This window comes from Scyliorhinus canicula, chromosome 16 (assembly GCF_902713615.1).
Source record: "Scyliorhinus canicula chromosome 16, sScyCan1.1, whole genome shotgun sequence".
In the NCBI taxonomy this organism is placed as follows: domain Eukaryota; kingdom Metazoa; phylum Chordata; class Chondrichthyes; order Carcharhiniformes; family Scyliorhinidae; genus Scyliorhinus; species Scyliorhinus canicula.
The window spans coordinates 141,723,641-141,744,866 of NC_052161.1; the positions used below are offsets into that span (position 1 = coordinate 141,723,641).

The window sequence follows — 21,226 nt, forward strand, 5'->3', positions numbered from 1 at the left end:
GGGAAATTCATGGAATTGACGGCAATGGATGCGGAAAAGGAGTTTGACCGGGGGGAATGGGAGTATCTTTTTGAGATACTGGGGTGGTTTGGCTTTAGACCCAGGTTCATCTCTTCGATTAAATTGTTGTACAGGGACCTCGCTACATACATAGGCACCTACGCACTAAGCTCGGGGTACTTTTGGCTGAATGGAGGTACAAGGCAGGGATGTCCACTTTCCCAGCTACTTTTAGCTTCGTCAACTGAGCCATTGACTATCGCACAGACGTTGTCGGCAGGGTGGAATGGTATAGCGAAGGGAGGTATGGAGCATCAGGTATCGACTTACTGGTGAATGTGGGAAAGATAATGGAGGTATTGAGTAAGTTTGGTTCCTTTTCAGGTCCATAAACTGAATGTGAGCAAGAGTGAGGTGTTTCAAGTGAACCCTCTGGGGAAAGGAGCTGATCTGGATAAACTGCCGTTTCGGCTGGCCAGGTCTAGTGTTTGGTACTTGGGAATATGGGTGGCCCATGATGAATGGGACCAGGCTGGTAGAAGGGGTGAAGGCGGATTTGAAAAGATGGGAGGCTCTCCCGTTATTGTTGCTGGGGATGGTCCAGACAGTGAAAATGAATGTCCTTCCAAGGTTCTTGTTTGTATTTCAGAGTCTTCCAATCTTTCTGCCTAAGACTTTTCCGATAGGAATAACCAGCTGGTCGCGACTATTGTTTGGGTGGGAAAGATCCCTCTGGTTGGAGGGTGGTTTAACAGAGGGATTGGCAAGCAGGGGGGTTGGCCATACCTAATCTGATGAATTACTACTGGGCAGTTAATATTGAGAAAATAAGGAAATCTGTCATTGACGAGGGGTCAGTTTTGGGGCGGATGGAGGAGGCGTCTTGTATAAATTTGAGTTTGAAGGCACTTGTGACTGCTCCTCTTCCATTCTTCCCGGCCAGGTACTCCACGAGCCCAGTGGTTACAACTTCTCTGAGAGTCTGGAACCAGCTTAGACAAAACTTTAAACTGGAGTCTATGATGCTAACGACACCGATATGTGGGAGCCACAGATTTATTCCGGAGACAATGGACTCATCTTCCAGAGTCTGGGAACGGGTGGGTGCAAAGAAGTTTAGGGAGGTTTTCATGGTGGGTCGGTTAGCTGGGATGGAGAGACTGGTGGAGAAGTTCCACTTCTGGGGGCCAGGGGGGATTGGGTTCTGATATCTGCAGGTTTGGAACTTTATTCGGAAGGAACTTAGGATGTTTCCTCAGTTGCCACCCCCTTCTCTGATGGATTAAGGTAATGTCTTTGGATGAGATGTGGGGGGAAGAGAGGATTTCATAATAATCTTTATTAGTGTCACAAGTAGGCTTACATTAACACTGCAATGAAGTTACTGTGAAAAGCCCCCAGTCGCCTGTTCGGGTCACAGAGGGAGAATTCAGAATGTCCAATTCACCTAACAGCACGTCTTGTGGGAGGAAACTGGAGCACCCGGAGGAAACCCACGCAGACACGGGGAGAACGTGCAGACTCTGGCGCTGTGAAGCAACAATGCTAACCACTGTGCTACCGTGCCATATGTAGATTTCGATGTAGATTAAAAACTGTGTTAAAATAGAAAAAATATTTCAGGCAAGTATCCATGCCCCAAAATTTCAAATACATTTAATTTGGATTTACATCATCATTTGACTAGGTAAATAAGATTGTGATTCTGTTGATACTTGTCGGGACTGGCTGACTTAACAGGATAAATATCTTAATTCCAAACCTGACACTGTCATAAAACCTGCTGACATAAGCATAACCTGTTGCATGGCACAAGGATCTCTTGTGGGTGAGAAAATAAACAACTATCTGATTCTTCTTAACTCTCTCTGGACCACAATCCACTATTGAACTCGGCCCATTATTGATCACTCAACAGTCATTTCTTAAACTAGTGCTGATCAGTGAGTGTGTGTAGAATACCAGCAATTTAGCTCACATTTTGTAATTTGTCAGGAGAGGCATTGAGTTTCAGGTCTAATTAGGTTTAACCCTAAAATAAGTGGACTCACAATTTAAATTGGAATTATTAAGCCACAACGTGGGTACATAGCGACAGTGGTTGGAGTTTGAAATGTAGCCCAGTTCCACTCAGTCTTTGATAATGCTCCTACAAAGTGCCTTGGGATGTTTCATTATGATAAAGCTGCTATATAAATGCTTCTTGTTGTTTGATGTTTTTCTGAGAGATGTTTCCACCATTCCCCAGGCATGTGGCTCCTCAGGAGTTCCACCCAATTCACCTTCGCAACAGAAATACTGTTACCCAAGAACTCCTGTGCATTCTGATTTTTTTTTTTAAAATAAATTTAGAGTACCCAATTATTTTTCCAATTAAGGGGCAATTTAGCGTGGCCAATCCACCTACTCTGCACATTTTTGGGTTGTGGGGGCGAAACCCACGCAGACACGGGGAGAATGTGCAAACTCCACACGGACAGTGACCCAGAGCGGGGATCGAACCTGGGACCTCAGCGCCGTGAGGCGGTTGTGCTAACCACTAGGCCACCGTGCTGCCCCTGCATTCTGATTAACCTTTTTGAAATATCTCAAATCTTCACCAGGCAAAACATATTTGATGTTTTTCTTCAGCCCAAGAAGAAACTTGAGTGAAACGTCTGATGCAGTTGATTTCGAAGAAAGGCAGGGAAATTTGTTGTGGTGCCCTGGTTGATGTTTATCTCTCCCCTCAACCAACACCACTAAAGAACAATTAATATCACCATCACATTGCTGTTCTTGCAACCTTCCTGTGTGCGAAATTAGCTGCAGCATTTCCTACATCACACCCTGGACTACACTTCAAAACTAATTTTATTGACTGCAAACCCCCTGGGATGTCCCGAAGGTGAGAAACTATATAGACGCAAGTTATTTTTTTCAATCTAATATACTCGCAAGTCTTCAAAGTTCATTATTTGTACAATATTTTCAAAAACTGAACTGAAAACCAGGCTTATTTTAGATGTCAAAACAAGGAAAATAAATTCAAGATTCTAAGTCTCCTACTCCTATTGTGCAGCCAAAACCAGGGTGCATCTCGATTCCAGAAATGAATTGGTTCCCATGTTGTGAGAAAGAGGAAACAAGAGAAAGTCAAGCTGAGAATGTACGAAGAAAATGAGCAAATTGATGAATTTGTTTACATAGCCGCCAAGTAATATTAAGTCCATTGGGTGTTGGAAGAAGGTGATTCTTACAGACGTGTGATATGAACTACATAGCAGAAAGATCACATACTTGTTGTTGGCAGTTTGCTGCTCTTCAATATCTTCTTCCACTTCCTCCTTCTCTTTCTCCAAAGTTTCAATCCTCTTGCAACATTCTTTGAATTCTTCTCTAAAATTAGAAAATATCAAGGAACATGTAAAGGTCAGCAGACAGCTTTCAGGACAACCTGCCCTAAACATTTCAGGAAATTCTATTATTCCAACACAATTTGTAAGTTGCATTTCTACCGAGTGAAACTGCAACAGTTTGAGCACTGAGATTGCATTTCAACATCAACAGTTTTTTAAAAAAACAACCATGCGTTTCATGTTTTGCCACAGGACAGTCATACTGAAACTATCAACATGTGAATGCTTAACATTTTCAGACAAATTCCTCACTCTTACTTTGGAGGTGTAATTAATCAATTTAATTGCAAAAGGATTAAACACTTCGTTAGGATAATGCAGAGAGGGATTTCAGATAAACTCGTTAAGTAGTTGTACTTCTATATGCAATTTTGGAGCCAGCGAATAAGAAAGTGGTCTGGTTCTATACAGTTTTTAAAATGTGTTTTATAATTACTAGCCTAAAGCAAAGATTGGGAGACCAGGGGCGTGATGGGCTGAAGTCCCGCCACTGACAGGCCTCTCCCGCCGGCGTGGATTAAACCACCTACCTGACCAGCGGGATTGGCGGTGCGGGTGGGCTCCGGGGTCCTGGGGAGGGGGGGGGGGGCACGGAGCGATCTGACCCCGGGGGGGTGCCCCCACGGTGGCCTGGCCCGCGATCGGGGCCACCGATCGGCGGGTGGGCCTGTGGCGTGGGGGCACTCTTTTTCTTCCACCTTCACCATGGTCTTCACCACGGCGGAGGCGGAAGAGACCCCTCCCCTGCGCATGCGCCGGTATGACGTCAGCAGCCGCTGACGCTCCGGCGCATGCGCGGACTTACGCCAGCCGGCGAAGTCCTTTCGGCCCCGGCTGGCGTGGCGCCAAAGGCCGTTCACGCCAGCCGGCGGAGTGGGAACCACTCCAGTGCGGGCCTAGCCCCTCAATGTGAAGGCTTGGCCCCTAAAGGTGTGGAGACTTACTAGCCGGAAAGGTCCGGCACGCCGGGACCCCCCGTCCCGCCGGGTAGGGGAGAATCCCGACCCAGATTCTTCACCTTGATAAATCCAAAATTTTAGCAATAAATTAAAGAAATGGATAAAAGAAAATAAAGATTTCTGAGCTAAACGAGGTGCGGGACATCCCGGCCACACACTGGCTAGACCTGCTGTGGGGGATGCAGCAGGTCAAATCCTGCCCAACATTACTACACAGATTTTTCCCTGATTTTACACCGCAGCAGCAAAATGTCCTTTCTTACCGCAGGCCTTGCAGAGCGCGCTCCGTGCCAGGCAGCGTTGTCGGGGGTGCTTTAACTGTCCGCAGAAGTAGCACTTGGGTCCCCCGGTGTTGTTTGGCTGCCGCGTGGCGCAGGCCTGGGGTTGGCTGGGGGAGGCCGCTAACGGGGTGCACGGTAGGGCATTCGCTGGCGGGCTCCACGATGCCCAGGAGGGATGGGCCGTGCGGTCGGGGGCATACGCCTGTATATTGCGTGAGGCGACTGTGAGCGAGTGCGCTAGTTTCTTGGTCGCCGCGAGGTCAAGGGTAGCTCCTTCTAAGAGTCGCTGGTGGATGTCGGCCGACCCTATGCCTGTAACGAACGTGTCTCTAAGTAGCAGGTCCGAATGTTCAGCGGCCGAGACGGCCTGACAATCGCAGTCTCTCACCAGGAGTTACAGGGCATGCCAGAAATCTTCCACAGACTCACTGGGGAGTTGATGCCGCGTGGAGAGAAGGTGCCTGGCGTAGATTTTGTGGTCTGCTGAGTTTAGTTCTCCTTCAGTTGCGCCCTGGCCTCAGCGTAGGTCGGCGCGTCCCAGATGAGGGGAAAGATGTCTGAGCTCAGCCGCGTGTAAAGGATCTGGAGCTTCTGTGCCTCTGAGGGTGGTTCAGTCGCAGATCCGATGTAGGCCTCAAAGCAAGCTAGCCAATGTGCGAAGGCCGACTTGCCGTTGTCTGCTTGAGGGTGCAGCTGCAGGCGATCCGGCTTGATGTGGAGATCAATCGTTTTAAAATCTTTGCGTAATAAGTTGATGCACTATCAATTACGACGAGACGAGAGTAGAGTGTAATTGAGGCTTTATTACGCAGAGATGTGGAGCCTCCCGCAGCTGCTGCCAAAATGGCTGCAGCTCCGAGAGCCCACACATTCATACTCCGCCTACTGGGCGGAGCCAACAGGCAGGGATCTACCCCTGTACCTGTATTACAGGAGCCTTACCGTAATACCATCGTATGCAGCATGCACAATACAACAGTGGTGACTACCACACCCACACTTCAGATTGCAGTAGACAAAATGGTTTCTTCTGACCTCGTTCAGATGGGCTCTCCCAAGAGCTCTAGGTAACGGTAAACATCCCAGTGTAGAGCATTGCGAGACCAATAAACCGTTATAATCTACTGGGCCTCGGGAAGAGAAGGGAGGATTCTTATCTAATAAATTTTCTTTAAGCAGAAAAAAACTTTCCTGAACGACAGTAAGTAGCCTATATTTGACCCCTAGTGTTCCCATTTATATGACTTTGCACAAACAGGAATGAGGTCATTTCTGAGTTTTACTCGAGTTACACCTAGTGGCCTTAATGGAAGAGGTCAGTTTATTTTAAAAATAGCTTTGCTTAGGAGAAAACAGCTCCTCCAGCAACTTCTTACATCTAGTCGGAAATGGCCATCTAAAGATAAACAGTTGAACACTCCTTAATATAATAATTTCTGTGGTAGCTAGTAGAACAATCTTTCCAATTTACCATTACTAAAAGATGAACGAAAAAGAAATTTTGAACATAAAGGTAGCAATGTAAACCTGTATATAAACATTTAACAAAATTATATTCTGTAAGATCTCACCATTAATTTCAAACTGAAAAATTCAGTGGTTCAACCCTAAGGGCATAGTCATTCCTCCTAATTATCAAAATCTTTGAACTGTGCTGGGAATTACCAGCTTCTGCAATATAAACATATTAAGGTAGCCTGGAGCACATTATGTCAGGCATAAAGTTAGTGTAACTGATCTCTGCCTATGAATAGAGTCAAAATGGCTCCATAACCGAATTTCCAAGTTTGATGTTCCATATGTTTCAGCTGTTCCACAAAGCAAATTAAACTCTCCAGCAGTTGGCAAATGCATATTTGCTAAAACAAGGTCATGATATCAATGTTCAGATGGCACCCAATGTAGAAAAGCGGCAATGATTTGATGGGCCAAATGGCCTTTTTATCTCTTTTTATCGAATCCTTACAGTGTAGAAGGAGGCCATTCAGCCCATCAGGTCTGCACCAACCCTCCGAAAGTGTACACTACCTAGGCCTATCACTCCACCCTATCCCCACACATTGATCATGGTCAATCCACACAGCCTACACATCTTCAGACTGTGGGAGGAAACCAGAGCACCTGGAGGAAACCCACAAGGCACGGGGAGAACGTGCAAATTCTTAGGAATATTCCGGAGGTAGCTTCTTCCTCCCTGTCCACTCCAGTAACGGCCGAGGCTCTCACCAGCATATTTGTGAAAGAGCTTGATAAACACCGCCAAAATGTGTTGGTGGATATTAAACATCAATTCAAGAAGCCTTGGCCCCCATTCGTGTGGTTCTTCAAACGAATAGTAAGACTGTTGAAGCCCACGGAGTCATGATTAAGAGCACGGAGGCGGCATTAACAGATCACAGTGGTCCGTCGGATCACCTCTCTGGAGACCGATCAGGCCTCAGCGGCTGAAGCCAATAAATCATTAAGAACCAAGCTGAATGACCTGGGGACCAGGTCCAGGAGGCAGAACATCCGTATTGTGGGGTTACTGGAGGGGATTGCGGGCAGCAGCCCCACGGAATTATTTAAGACTGTTGCATCTGTTGTGATATAAGTCAACTACTTATTTTGCTGAAACACATGAATAGAGAGGAGATATCGAAGCAGCTGTGTACAGTGAATGCAGAGAAACAAAAATGGAGGCTCCAAAACGCACACAGTTTCTTTATGACATGTATATCTCTCAAGGACAAAGTGACATATTTTATATTAAAATGGTAATGAAGTATATATCAGAAAGAGGCTGGGGAAAGAAAGGCAACACAGGTAAACACTATTTTGGTCCGTTGAAGGAAATCAGTCTGACCTTCTCCTGATTTTTGGAATTTACCATTTCATAGATTCACAGACGTTTATAGCACAGAAGGAGGCCATTTGGCCCATCATGTCCACACCGATCAACAAAGATCTGACTAGGGGCAGCACGGTGGCACAGTGGTTAGCATTGCTGCCTACGGCACTGAGGACCTGGGTTCGAATCCCGGCCCTCGGTCATGGTCCGTGTGGAGTTTGCACGTTCTCCCCGTGTCTGCGTGGGTTTCACCCCCACAACCCAAAGATGTGCAGGGTAGGCGGATTGGCCACGCTAAATTGCCCCTTAATTGGAAAAAAATGATTGGGTACTCTAAATTTATTTTAAAAAAACAAAGATCTGACTACACAAATCCCATTTTCCAGCACTTGACCCATAGCCCTGGAGGTTACGGCAGTGCAAGTGAATATCTAAATACTTCAGAAATGTTACAAATGTTTCTGGCTCAACCACCTTTTCAGGCAGTGAGTTCCAGACTCTCACCACCTTCTGGGTGAAAAGGTTTCTCCTCAACTCACCTCTCAGCCTTCTATTTCTTACCCCTGGTTATTAACCTCTCTACTAATGGAAAAGGTCCCTATCCACCCTATCTACGCCCCTCATAAACTTATATACTTCGCTGCTTCAAGGAAAACAGATCTGGCCTATCCAATCTTTCCTCATAGCTCAGGCTCTCCGGCCCACCCTCCTCTATACCTTCTCCAGCGCCATCACATCCTTCCTATAATGTGGTGGCCAGAACTGCAGACAGTATTAGAGTTGTGGCCTAACCAGTCTTTTATACAGTGCACTATGACCTCCCTGCTCTTGTATTCTGTGCCTCGGCTAACAAAGGCAAGTATCCCATATGCCTTCTTAACCACCTTATCTACCTGCCCTGCCACCTTCAGGGATCTGTGGATATGAACTCCACATTCATAGTGTAATCCTTTGCCTTGTTAGCCCTCCCTAAGTGTATCACAATGTGGAGATGCCGGCGTTGGACTGGGGTGAGCACACTAAGAAGTCTTACAACACCAGGTTAAAGTCCAACAGGTCTGTTTCGAATCACTAGCTTTCAGAGCACTGCTCCTTCATCAGGTGAATGAAGAGGTGGGTTCCACAACCACATATATAGACAAAGTCAATGATGTAAGACGATACTTTGAATGTGAGCATTTGCAGGTAATTCAGTCTGGATCTCCCATTAATTAATTTTTAAACATCTGGAAGACTTCTTCAGAAATATAAATGAGTGTGAACTTCGGGAAATGACTATAGGACAGCATATCTTCCAGTAAAAAAAAATCTCTAAAAGTGACGACAGAACTCTATCACAATAATTGTATTGTCAATATGTTACCGAAAAATCTGTAATAAAGAACAAATTTTGTTTCCAAAGATTACAGATTTAAGAAATAGAATAAATGAAAGTTGAGTTAGAATGAAACACATGTAAGAATTGTCAATTTAATTTTGGTCAGTTAATACTCAGGTGGATACTCTAATAAAACCATCAAGGGACACAGATCCATGCCTAATCTACGTTCATGATTATGTTATATCATAATTGCACAAAGTATATTTTCAGCTTGTTACTATTAACCGATATTAAAATGATTGAATTAATTTAACTGGGTCTGAAAGCCCCCATGACAATGAACAATGAGAGTGTTTCATTATTGACATAGACGCATAATTGATGCCTGACATTGGTGGCAGGAAAATAATTTGCATTTCTAGCGTGGGGCCATGTAGTTTACAGTGCTTGGATTTTCAGAAAACACAGGAGAAAAGGTATTGTGTAAACATTAAAAATAAAACTGAGTTCATGAGACATCTAAGCAATCTCAATTAACAGGGAAATTAAATGCAAATTCGCATCAGATAAAAAAAATAGCTGAGAAATTTGCTAACACATCTATTGCTAACTGGTTAACATGACAAAATACTGGGGCACCACACTCTTGTGAAAATATAATTATATTTGGAAATCTGGATATCAATGTTAGTAGACATCTATCCAGTGCTGGAATTTTTCCTGTCTGTATCTGAACAGCTGAAGGAGCAATGATGCAGTAAAGTGTCAGAATCCCTCAATGAGATGTTCTAATTACTGCCATAGATCATTCCCAACCTCACAACATGCCATGTGCAAATGAGCTGCCTGGCTGCAAGATGTGGCAAATAATGCAACACCTTTCATTTTAAGGGCAAACAATTTTGCTGTGGCTGTCACGCTGTTATCAACTGTTCATTTCATCCTAAAGTATTATAATCTTCATGCTAAAAATGAACATTTGGCTGTCCAAAATACGTTCACATGATAACGGGTGGATACACGGAACTATTTCTAACACTGACCTATTGTACTGCATTAAGAACATTGTAAATACTCTGGGATGCAAACAGCAGTCTTCCAGGGGAAGGGCAGAAAGGGTAAATGTTAAAGGGAGAGAAACACTTGTGATTTCCATTTTTGGTCCAGCACATCAAAATACCACGCCAGGAAATAAATCCAAAGGCTTATGACATCCAACTCCTAGCATTGCCACCGATTTGTCATTTCCAACCAGAAATCTGCTGGGAACATGGAATATGGTCCATAAAACATTGGTAAAATTTCCAGAAAATACATAATTCCACACAATAGGCAGTCAACCTAAACTAATGGAGTAATTATGAACGGCCAGAATCACAGAATAACTTCTTCAAACGGATAAAACAATCCTGGAAACCAATGAAATAAAAAAGTGAAATTTAATTTGTTCAGTTACCTTAAAGTAATAGCCTTCCTATAATCATAGCTCAGTCCCAAGTCAAGTCACAAATTAGGCACATGACCCACGAAGATTCCAACAGCACTTTTGGGTGGAAAAATATAGTATCGAACATAAATTCTGAGCAAACCTATGTGTGCAGGACAAGTGTCCGTAAACACACCCGCCAATTGGTCCATGCAGGACCTGAGCGCACGGCCAGGGACTCCGTCAGGACACATTGCTTTCTGAGGGTTCACTTTCAAGAAAGCCGATCTGACTTTGGAAGCTGTGACGGTAGCTTTGGGTGTGTCCGAGGCTGCTGGGGCAATTGACAACGGTTTGTTGGTTTCCTGCTCGAAACGAGCATAAAATACATTGAGTTCATCGGGGACGGGTGTGCTGTTGCCGGGTATTCTACTCGGTTTTGCTTTGTAGCCCTGTACTGTACGGCTGCAATGTTTTCTCAGTGTATCGAAGGTGTACTGAGCTCAGGCCTAACTAACATGTATGATTTCCAGAGGTGCTCATCTGAATACAGTGGACTTCAGGCACTTGTAGAGCTTCACCCAGACAAATGAAAGTTCAGGCCACTGTTTGCGATCCAGGCGAGGGGGCAGGAGAGGAGATTGAAAGAGCTGCCGTTTAGAATGGTAGGAAGGAGCTTTGGCTATCTGGGAATCCAGGTGGCACGGGAATGGGAGACATTGCAGAAGTTAAACATGTCCCGGCTTGCAGAAAAAATGAAGGAGGACTTCAAGAGATGGGACATGCTCCCACCGTCACTGGCGGGGAGGGTACAGACCGTGAAAATGACGGTCCTCCCCAGATTTCTATTTGTCTTTCAGTGTCTCCCCACCTTTATCCTGAGGGCCTTTTTTAAACGGGTGAATAAGGTGATTTTGGGCTTTGTAAAACCCCACGAGTGAAGAAAGTGTTGTTGGAGCGTAGTCGGGGGGAGAGTGGGTTGGTGCTGCCGAACTTTTGTAACTACTATTGGGCGGCTAATATAGCCATGATGAGGTAGGTGTGGGGGGTGGGGGGGTCGGTGTGGGAGTGAGTAGAGGCGGTATCGTGTAAGAACACACCTTTGGGGGCACTTATAACGGCACCTCTGCCGTTCTTGCCGGCCCGGTGCTCCACAAGTCCGGTGGTAGTGCCGGCTCTGAGAGTCTGGGGGCAGTCGAGGAGATATGGAAGAGCGGAGGGAGCATCGGTCTGGGCCCCGATTTGCAACAACCATCGGTTTGTGCCGGGCAGGCTGGATGGAGGGTTTCGGAGATGGCAGAGAGCAGGAATTGATAGGATGGGAGATCTATTTATATACGGGAGCTTCCTGAGCTTGAAGGATTTGGAGGAGAAATTTGAACTGACAGTAGGGAATGGGTTTAGATATCTGCAGGTACGGGGTTTTCTGAGAAGACAGGTTCCTATCTTCCCGCTTCTGCCACCACGAGGGATACAGGACAGGGTAGTTTCCAGAAGATGGGTGGGAGAGGGGAAGGTATCAGCTATCCAAAAGGAACTTATGGAGTCGGAGGAAACCCAGATAGAGGAATTAAAGGGCAAGTGGGAAGAGGAGCTAGGAGGAGAGACAGAGGTGGGTCTGTGGGCGGATGCCTTAAGCAGGGTTAACACATCCTCATCATGTGCCAGGCTTAGCCTGATACAATTTAAGGTAGTTCACCGGGCACACATGACAGTGGCCTGGATGAGCAAGTTCTTTGGGGTAGAAGACAGGTGTGCGAGGTGCGTCTAACCCTAACCCTAATCCAGCAAACCATGTCCATATGTTTTGGGCATGCCCGAAACTTGGAGGGTTTTGGCAGGATTTTGCTAAGGCTACGTCCATGATAATTAAAACACGGGTGGTGCCGAGCCCAGAGGTTGGAGTGTCAGAAGAGCCGGGAGTCCAAGGGGCAAGAGAAGCTGACGTTTTGGCCTTTGCCTCCCTGGTAGCCCGGAGACGGATTCTGTTAATGTGGAGTGACTCGATGTCTCCAAAATTAAAGACCTGGGTTTGTGACATGGCTGGGTTTCTCAGCATAAAGTTCTCCTTAAGAGGGTCAATGTTAGGGTTCGTCCGGAGGTGGCAGCCGTTCGTCAACTTTCTTGGAGAAAATTAAAATGACAGCAGAGGCAGAAATCTAGGGGGGAGGTTAGGCTATTGTTTCATTGTTAGGGGTGCGAAGAGTGTGATAGAGATGGAAATGTTTTATGTACCATGTTTATGTTGCTGTTATTATTATTGGTATAAAACTACAAATACCCTAATAAAATGTTTTTTTTTTAAAAAAGAAAGTTCAGGCAGCATCTCGAGCCTTGAACATTGAAAATCGGATTCATGGGACATTGTGAAAATGGAGGCAAAAATTAGAATGCAGTAGCACCATTGTAACTAACAAGCCCCAAGGTTCTTGTGAGTAGTTAAGCAACTGTTTTAGTTGTTTAAGTTAGTTTTTTGACTTAAAAAGAATGAAACTGGCAGTCAGCTTAATATAAAATTCTTCCAAAGTACTTGTTACTGCCGTCCGCCGTAGATTTAACTGCTGCTTGATGATTTTGAAATTCAATCCCTTAAGTTTCTTGTCTTCTCTGGTTGGATAGGATGTTGACAGCATGACAACTAAGGCAAAGGACTCCAGAGTTCAATAAGATACGCACAGAAATGCTGCTGCAAGCTGCAACCACACAGAGAGTAATGTTGGCACCCAGGTTCGGAGAAAAAAGTTTCAAAAACAGCAGGATGCAACACAAGGCAGAAAACAGCAAAGGAACAAAACTCCAGCTGCATTAGCCGACGATGAACATGGAATGTGCAGAATACACTGCTGTAAGGAGCTCACTGACCTCTCTAGATGGGGTGAAGTAGGCTATGCTTCCCAACTCGGAAGTAAATTCTGCCTCTCACAATCTCTTTTGCCTGTGCCCTGAAAGCCTTTCGTTTTCATCCCTCTATTGGCGACCAATCTCATAAGAATGTTGATTTCTTAGTGCCCCCAAACTTCAATGCCTTCTCATCCACATGGAAGCACATTTTCATCTTGCTAGTCCTCTAATAAAACTGGCTTCCCCGGTGTCATTTCTCAGTGCAATACCCTGTTTCATTCCTTATATGAAGAAACAGGCCACAACAGAAGGCAATGGCTCCATAAGGGTTCTCACCCATTTTGAAATCAGCCCAGCCCCATCCACAAGAGAGAATATATGTTAAGGTCCCAGTTGACGTTACTACTGGATGGGAAGGTCCCAGAATGGAACCCTGGCTCAAAAGAACGTAACTTTTACTCTTTTTTTTAGAAAAATGTCACATGACAATAGCTTTTAACAACAGAAAAAAAAGTTATTGACATGAAAGGTTTGATTTTGATCCAATAGTGCCTTAATTCCCACTTAACTTCACAACTGTACGCAGGTTTTAAAGATAGCGCAAGTTACAAAATATATCTTGTGCTACAATGTTCACAGTAAATACACAAGTCCCTGTAAACCAACAGGCCAATTGAGGTCAGACATACCCCACTCTCAAACCAAATGTCAGATTCCAGTCTAATCGAACTTCTGTAGATTTCTCTTCAAATCCCCCCAGATGATCATGACACTGGTGAGGCAAGTGGCTTCACTGGACTCTGGCTTCCACCCGAGTGTTTCCCCAAATTCCACTCTCAAAACTCCACCAAGATTGGAACAGGTTCTGCCCTGTAATTCCGTCTAAATTCCCAAATCACTTTTAAAAAAAACACACCAGAAGGGTCACCCATTACACACATCTCACACATTATGCGCTGACTGAGAAATTAAACCGTTCATCTGCTCAACATCATTAAATATCATTCTTGCTGCGGAGAGATCTAAAGAAGCAAGAAAAATGCCTCACACAATACACGAAAATAAGCATGTTCAGCCAGAACTATACCTCAAAAGGAAAAGATCAGCTCAACTCCACTAGTTTCTTTCCCCATGGCCATGATACTGCAGGCAATAATTGTCAGGCTAACTAAATCCCAAAGCAAAATTTGAGCAAACTATCACAACAATTTATAATTTGTATTTATTATGAGCAGGTATGTGCACTAAAGCCAGAGGTAAGAACATCCAATGCCATTTTTGGAGATTTAAAATATTAAATTAAAACATTTATTAACAAAAGAAAGGAAATCTTAAACACACAAGATTACAATTACACTATTAAATTTAGTTGGCCACATTTCCCAAAACATTTTTACGTTCCTAGACGCATAAATTAACACCCTTTTTCCAGGCAACAGTCCTTATAGATTCTCAACCTATAAAAATTCCAGTGATATTCATGCAAGGCACCCACTGTGGCTAGAGGGGAGATGTTGCACCAGGGTTTCCACTTCCTCTCTTTCAACAATGGAAATCTACGGCTGGAAACAAAACCTTGCTTTCTGGAAGAAAAGAACATTTCTCTCGGGGTGGCTAGAGGCTGCTTACTTTTCACAGCACATTCTACAGGATATCACATGGCCTCTCCTCCGAACACAGTTTTCAATTTTTCTTTAAGTATGTTCCTTCTCTTTCATTTTTAAACCTGTTGTCCTTCACTTTTTTTTGGAAGTTAACTTTCCCAGAATATAAAAAATATTTCATGTTGTCTTTGTGGCCACTACTTTTAAGAACAATAAACTTAATAACATTGCTTCACTCATTCATGATTTTTGCCATTTTAAACTTTCCTTTCATTTCTCTATAGAAATTCAATAAGTAGATATAAACAAATCTTCTTTATCTCCTCATGCAAATTTTGTTCCATGTTGTTTGCTTATCCCATTTGGCCTTGCTCATGTCCAAAATGCCTGCTTTTATACCCAACCTTTTGATGATTTAAACCTTGCTGTCTTACTGTCTTCACACACAATCATACACACACAGCCCCCACAGCCTGCTTCAAAGTATCCCACAGTAATATTGGAAAAAATTATATTTCTTCACATGCAGTTCCATGGTTTTGAACCAGATGCTTGTTCATAAAGGTAGACACATAGAGGCAGTGGGCCCCCATTTATCAATAATACATTCACCTGAGGAAGGAGCAGTGCTCCGAAAGCTCGTGTTTGAAACAAACCTGTTGGACTTTAACCTGGTGTTGTAAGACTTCTTACTGTACTCACCCCAGTCCAACACCGGCATCTCCACATCATGACATCCTGAAATCAACATCCTGGGAGTTACCATTGATCAGAAACTGATTGGTCTAGCCACATTAATACTGTGGCTACCAGGGCAGGCCAAAGGCTAGGAATCCTACAGCGAGTAACTCACCTCCTCACCCCCCAAAGCCTGTCCACCATCTACAAGGCACAAGTCAGGAGTGGAATGGAATACCCTCCACTTGCCTGAATGAGTACACCTCCAACAACACTCAAGATGCTTGACACCATCAAGGACAAAGCAGCCCGTTTAATTGCTCTTCCTTCCACAAACATTCAAACCCTCCATCACTGACAAACACTGGTATCCGTGTGTACCATCTACAAGATGCACTGCAGGAACTCACCAAGTTTCCTCAGACAGCACCTTCCAAACCCACAACCTCGACCATCTAGAACGACAAGAGCAGCAGATACCTGGGAACCCCACCACCTGGAGTTCCTCTCCAAGTCACTCACCACCCTGACTTGGAAATATATCACCGTTCCTTCACTGTCGCTGGGACAAAATCCTTGGAACTCCCTCCCTAACAGCACAGTGGGTGTACCTATGCTTGAAGGACTGTCGCGGTTCAAGAAGGCAACTCACCACCACCTGAAGGGAAACTAGGGATGGGCAATAAATGCTGGCCTAACCAGCAACACCCACATCCCGTAAATGAATTTAAAAAAACGTAATGTGCTAAAGCAACATTGGGCGGGATTCTCCCCTACACGGCGGGGCGAGGGGTCCCGGTGTGATGGAGTGGCATGACCCACTCCGGCGTCGGGCCGCACCTTTAGGGGCCAAGCCCTTACCTTGAGGGGTTAGGCCTGTGCCGGAGTGGTTGACGCTCCAACTGGCGTGGACGGCCTTTGGCACCACGCCAGTCGGGGCCGAAGGGACTTCGCCGGGCGGCGTAAGTCCGCGCATGCACCGGAGCATCAGCGGCTGCTGACGTAATTCCCGCGCATGCGCAGGGGAGGGGGCACTTCCGCCTCCGCCATGGTGAAGACCATGGCGAAGGCGGAAGGAAAAGAGTGCCCCACGTCACAGGCCCGCCCGCCGATCGGTGGGCCCCGATCGCGGGCCAGGCCACCGTGGGGCACCCCCCGGGGCCAGATCGCTCCGTGCCCCTCCCCAGGACCCCGGAGCCCGCTCGCGCCACCTACTCCCGCCGGTAAGGTAGGTGGTTTGATCCACGCCGGCGGGAGAGGCTTGACAGCGGCGGGACTTCGACCCATCGCGGGGTGGAGAATCGCCGGGGGGGGGGGCCCGCCGACCGGCGCGGAGCGATTCCCGCCCCCGCCGAATCTCTGGTGGTGGAGAATTCGGGACACAGCAGGGGCGGGATTGACGCGGCCCCCGGCGATTCTCCGACCGGCTGGGGTGTCAGAGAATCCCGCCCATGGTCTCTGCTTGCAGATGCAATGCATGGAAATGGAACATTTTCTAGTTTGCCTAGTGACAATATCAGATATTCTCATCTCTGATATGCCAATCGGCACGTGGGGGGTGTGGTACGAGTGAGGTCCAGTGGGTGGACCATGTAGCCCCCTCCCCACACCTGGACTGTCCCCAGCACCCCTTCCCCAGCGATTCGACAGGGCCGTGTGATAGACTGGCCAGGCCGCATGCAGGGATCACCCTGGTGGAAGGTGCTACTGTGGGCATTAGTCAGACATTGTCAAACAATGTTGAGCACGATAATGACAGGCCACTGTACTGACCCCCTCACCCCTCAAAGCCGGTGTTACGCGTCTCCACGACGGCGTCCCGTGCATGCTGGCCCTGGCGATTGCATTGCGCGGCCTCCCGTGCCTGGCCAGGCCCCATGTTCCGGTCATTGTCCCCCTCCTCCATGGCCTCCTTGTCTGACGAGGCCTGCCCTTCCTCCTCATCCTCCTCCAGCACATCGCCCCTCTGCTGGGCTATATTGTGGAGGACGCAGCAGACCACCATGATGCGGGCGATCCTGGCCTCATACTGGAGGGCCCCTCAAGAGCAGTCCAGGCACCTGAAGCGCATCTTCAGGACCCCAAAGCATCTCTCAACCACACCCCTGGTCGCACAATGGACATTATTGTAGCGGGTCTCCGCGTCCGTCTGTGATCTCCGTATGGCGTTATCAGCCACGATTGCTACGGGTAACCCCTGTCTCCCAGCAACCAGCCCCGCAGCCGGTGGGGGGGGGGGGGGGGGGGGGGGGGGGGCTCCCTTGAACATGTCGGGGATCACCAAGTGCGCCAATATAAAAGAGTCATGTACAATGCCTGGCAACTGGGCACAGACGTGCAGGATCCGCATCTGATGGTCACAGCATGGTAGCACAGTGGTCAGCACAGTTGCTTCAAAGCTCCAGGTCACTGTCTGTGCGGTGCCTGCACGTTCTCCCCGTGTCTGCGTGGGTTTCCTCCGGGTGCTCCGGTGTCCTCCCACAGTTCAAAGATGTGCAGGTTAGGTGGGGTTGGCCATGGTAAATTGCCCTTAGTGTCCAAAAAAGGTTAGGTGGAGTTACTGGGTTACGGGGATAGGGTGGATTGTGCGAACTTAAGTAGGATGCTCTTTCCAAGGACCGGTGCAGACCCGATGGGCTGAGTGGCCTCCTTCTGCACTGTAAATTCTATGATTCTATGATTACAGAGATGTTCAACAATGAAAAACAGCCAAGAAAACTCATCACCATTTATTTTTATTTTTATTTTAAGTTTAGAGTACCCAATTCATTTTTTCCAATTAAGGGGCAATTTAACGTGGCCAATCCACCTACCCAACACATCTTTGGGTTGTGGGGGTGAAACCCACGCAGACACGGGGAGAATGTGCAAACTCCACACGGACAATGACCCAGAGCTGGCATCGAACCTGGGACCTCGGCGCCGTGAGACAGCAGTGCTAACCACTGCGCCACCGTGCTGCCCACTCATCACCATTTATATCCCTACACAGGCACCTACATTACACACAAATATTTTCTTTCCAATTCTAAAAATGTGTTTTTCCTGGAAGATTTCTAGAATTGCAGAAGTTGTTAAATACCTTATTTTTTGAACTTTCAGATCCTTTTGCTGAAAGAGTATCTCAAGCTCTTTCAGATTCCTCTGCCGTTTTCGGACCTGCGCCCTTTCAGAATAGCTCAGGCGTTTTAGACCAGTAGAATCAACAATCTCTTCCCTTAAGAGACAATAACAAACAACATTAAATCTAAATCAAAATATTATAACATGATAACTTTCTCAACAACTTGCTCGATTTTCAACATTATATCAACAACAACGTACGTATATAAAGCACCTTTAACATAATAAAACATGCTGAGGCTCATCACAGGAGAATTGTAAAACAAAGTACAACACCAAGTCACACAAAGGAGCTATTTGGTCAGATGGTCATAAACTTGGTCAAAGAGATAGATTTTAAGAAGAGTCTTAAAAGGAGGAAAGCGAGGTAGAGAGGCAGAGTGTTCAAGGTGTGTAAGCTTATCTGTTAGGTGTCCTATTATGGGTGCCAAATCCTCTGATGTCTGTTAACATCTGTGTGAATTCATGGTATGCACAACTGACATGCAAGACTGCACTCGGAACAGAAATTTGTAAGATCTCCCCTAAAATGTATAATTATATCAAACAAATAATGCGTGATTACTTTCAGTCACAAAAGTGTAATGTTTAAACAGAAATAGTTCAGACTATTGAATCAAATGCATTGAAAGTATAATAATCTTTGGTACATGTAACACACCACACCACCTGAGGTTTTTCCCTTTTAGTTTACAATATCAATCCTATAATTATAAAACAACTCGCAATATACCCCTGCCATCTCAACACCTACATTCATGTTTGTGGGAGTGTCAGCGCCCATGCAGTCCTCCGGTGAAAAGCAATGAGATGAATTTCAGAAGCCATCAAATGTACTAATCTTTCTCAATTCCCTCTTTCACCTGCGGGGTTTGAGTTCATTCTCTGCTGGTGCACTTGAAAACCATTTCTGTCTTTTGTCTAACAGAAATCCTGTGAGTTGTTAACATATATTAACTCTCTAGGAAGAGATGCTTGCTGCGCCAAGCATAGATTTGCTTTCCTTTTAAAGAAATATGACACTTTCCACCTTAGGTATTGCAATATACAGTGAATCAATTCAAAGCAATGTGGGAGATAGAAGCCGAGAGACCCACTGCGGGATCTACCCAGCTCGCAACGCCTCGCGAAGTCTAATGTGATGTCGCAAGACGTTGCGATGTGAATCCCACCCATTGTGGCCAAGGTGCCAAGCTGGGATTGTTTGCAATGCGGCGATCGGGTAGTGGTGCCCTACACAGGTGTTGGGGGGGGGGGGGGGGGGGGGGGGGGGGGGTAGGGCTCATAGTGAGTTGGGGCTGGGAGGGAGGGGGGCATATTCGGGGGCTCCAGAGATTGGGATGCCATTTAAAAATGGAATCCCGATTTCTTGCTATACTGAGGAGTTCCAGCGAGCAAGATCCTCAGTGTAGAAGGCCTTGGCCGTGCCTTCCCCGCTGAGGCCTCCTATCTAACCGTTAAATAACGGGGAGATTCTCAGCACCGCATGCGCCGGGAAATGCGAGGCTAAACGCGCTCACTATGGGACTTTGTTCCCATTTAGTTAAATCGCACCAATTAATGAAAGAGAAGGCATTGTCTGAGTGATGTGAAGTTTCAGTCTGGTGATGAAGGTTTTGGTCGCAGAGTCGTTCTGTTATGCCGTATTAGACAGCAGATATACATCTACAGTATGTGGATTCGGCTGGTTGAAGTGTTTCCTGAACTCTTTAAGTGACAAAGTTCCACAAATTTCAGATTTGGGGAGGGTAATATCCATAAACCTGCTGAAAAAAGTAGTGATTCTTTGAAAATTGCTGGAAGGAATCTTTTATTAACACAGATGTCATATCCAGCTAAATACCTTCATTATTGAGCTGACTATAGATGAAGAAAGCACATATGAAACTTGACATGGAAAAGAACAAGGCCATCATATTCTGAAAAACTGTTGACGTACAATTTACTCATTATGTACACCACTGTATTCCGTTAATTAATCCTATTTTTCCTATAAAGAAGTTAAGGAAGTATTGTTAGCATCAGAGAACAGGAGTCCAGGAAACAAAAAGCTGAGAGAAATCATACTGTGATAGATAACAGCCTGTACCAGTTGGGTTTTGAGAGTAATCCCCAAATTCCCTCAGTCATGATTGATCATCCTCCATCTTGGGAGGACTACGATTAGCTTTGCCTTTTCTGAGCATTTGAATGTACTGCATGCTGGCAGAAGAGCATTCCTTAATGCAGAAATCTCGAAGCATTCAGAGAGCTTTGAGGCATAAGTATGGCCATTGGGAACTATTTTTAAACAGGCTGGTTTAGAACAGTGGGCTAAATAGCTGGCTTGTAATCCAGAACAAGGCTAAATAGCTGGCTTGTAATCCAGAACACGGGTTCACTTCCCCTACCAACAGGCGCCGGAATGTGGCGACTAGGGGCTTTTCACAGTAACTTCATTGTAGCCTACTTGTGACAATAAGTGATTCTTATTATGGCATATTATAACATAGATGTATTTAATGAGTGGAAAGGCCCAGGAAAGGTTATAGATACAGAGGGTAAAATAATCATTTTGCAGCATGGAAACCAGACTGTTTGGGTACACTCATCCAGTTTAATGGGCACCAATAACAAGCTTGAAGATTCATAAAGGGGTTACAGGTGGCACTGTTTTGTTTGTGAAGTGATTGCTGAACGCAATAAACTTGGAGTCGAAGATGTCAAGACTTGCTTCCAAGTTCTTATTATAGAGTTACTATCGTAGCTTAACAACTTGGGAGAGG

The 21,226-nt window shown here is 45.7% G+C and overlaps 1 protein-coding gene across 1 annotated transcript in view; it reads right to left on the minus strand.

Annotated features, from left to right (window-relative positions):
- Positions 1-21,226, minus strand: part of cfap74 (cilia and flagella associated protein 74) — a 156,559-nt gene that overhangs the window by 127,255 nt on the left and 8,078 nt on the right. The window contains exons 4-5 of the mRNA XM_038774102.1: positions 18,421-18,555; positions 3,280-3,378 (exon numbers count right to left, since the gene is read on the minus strand). Coding sequence (XP_038630030.1) covers positions 3,280-3,378; positions 18,421-18,555 — 234 coding nt within the window. The remainder of the gene's footprint in view (positions 1-3,279; positions 3,379-18,420; positions 18,556-21,226) is intronic.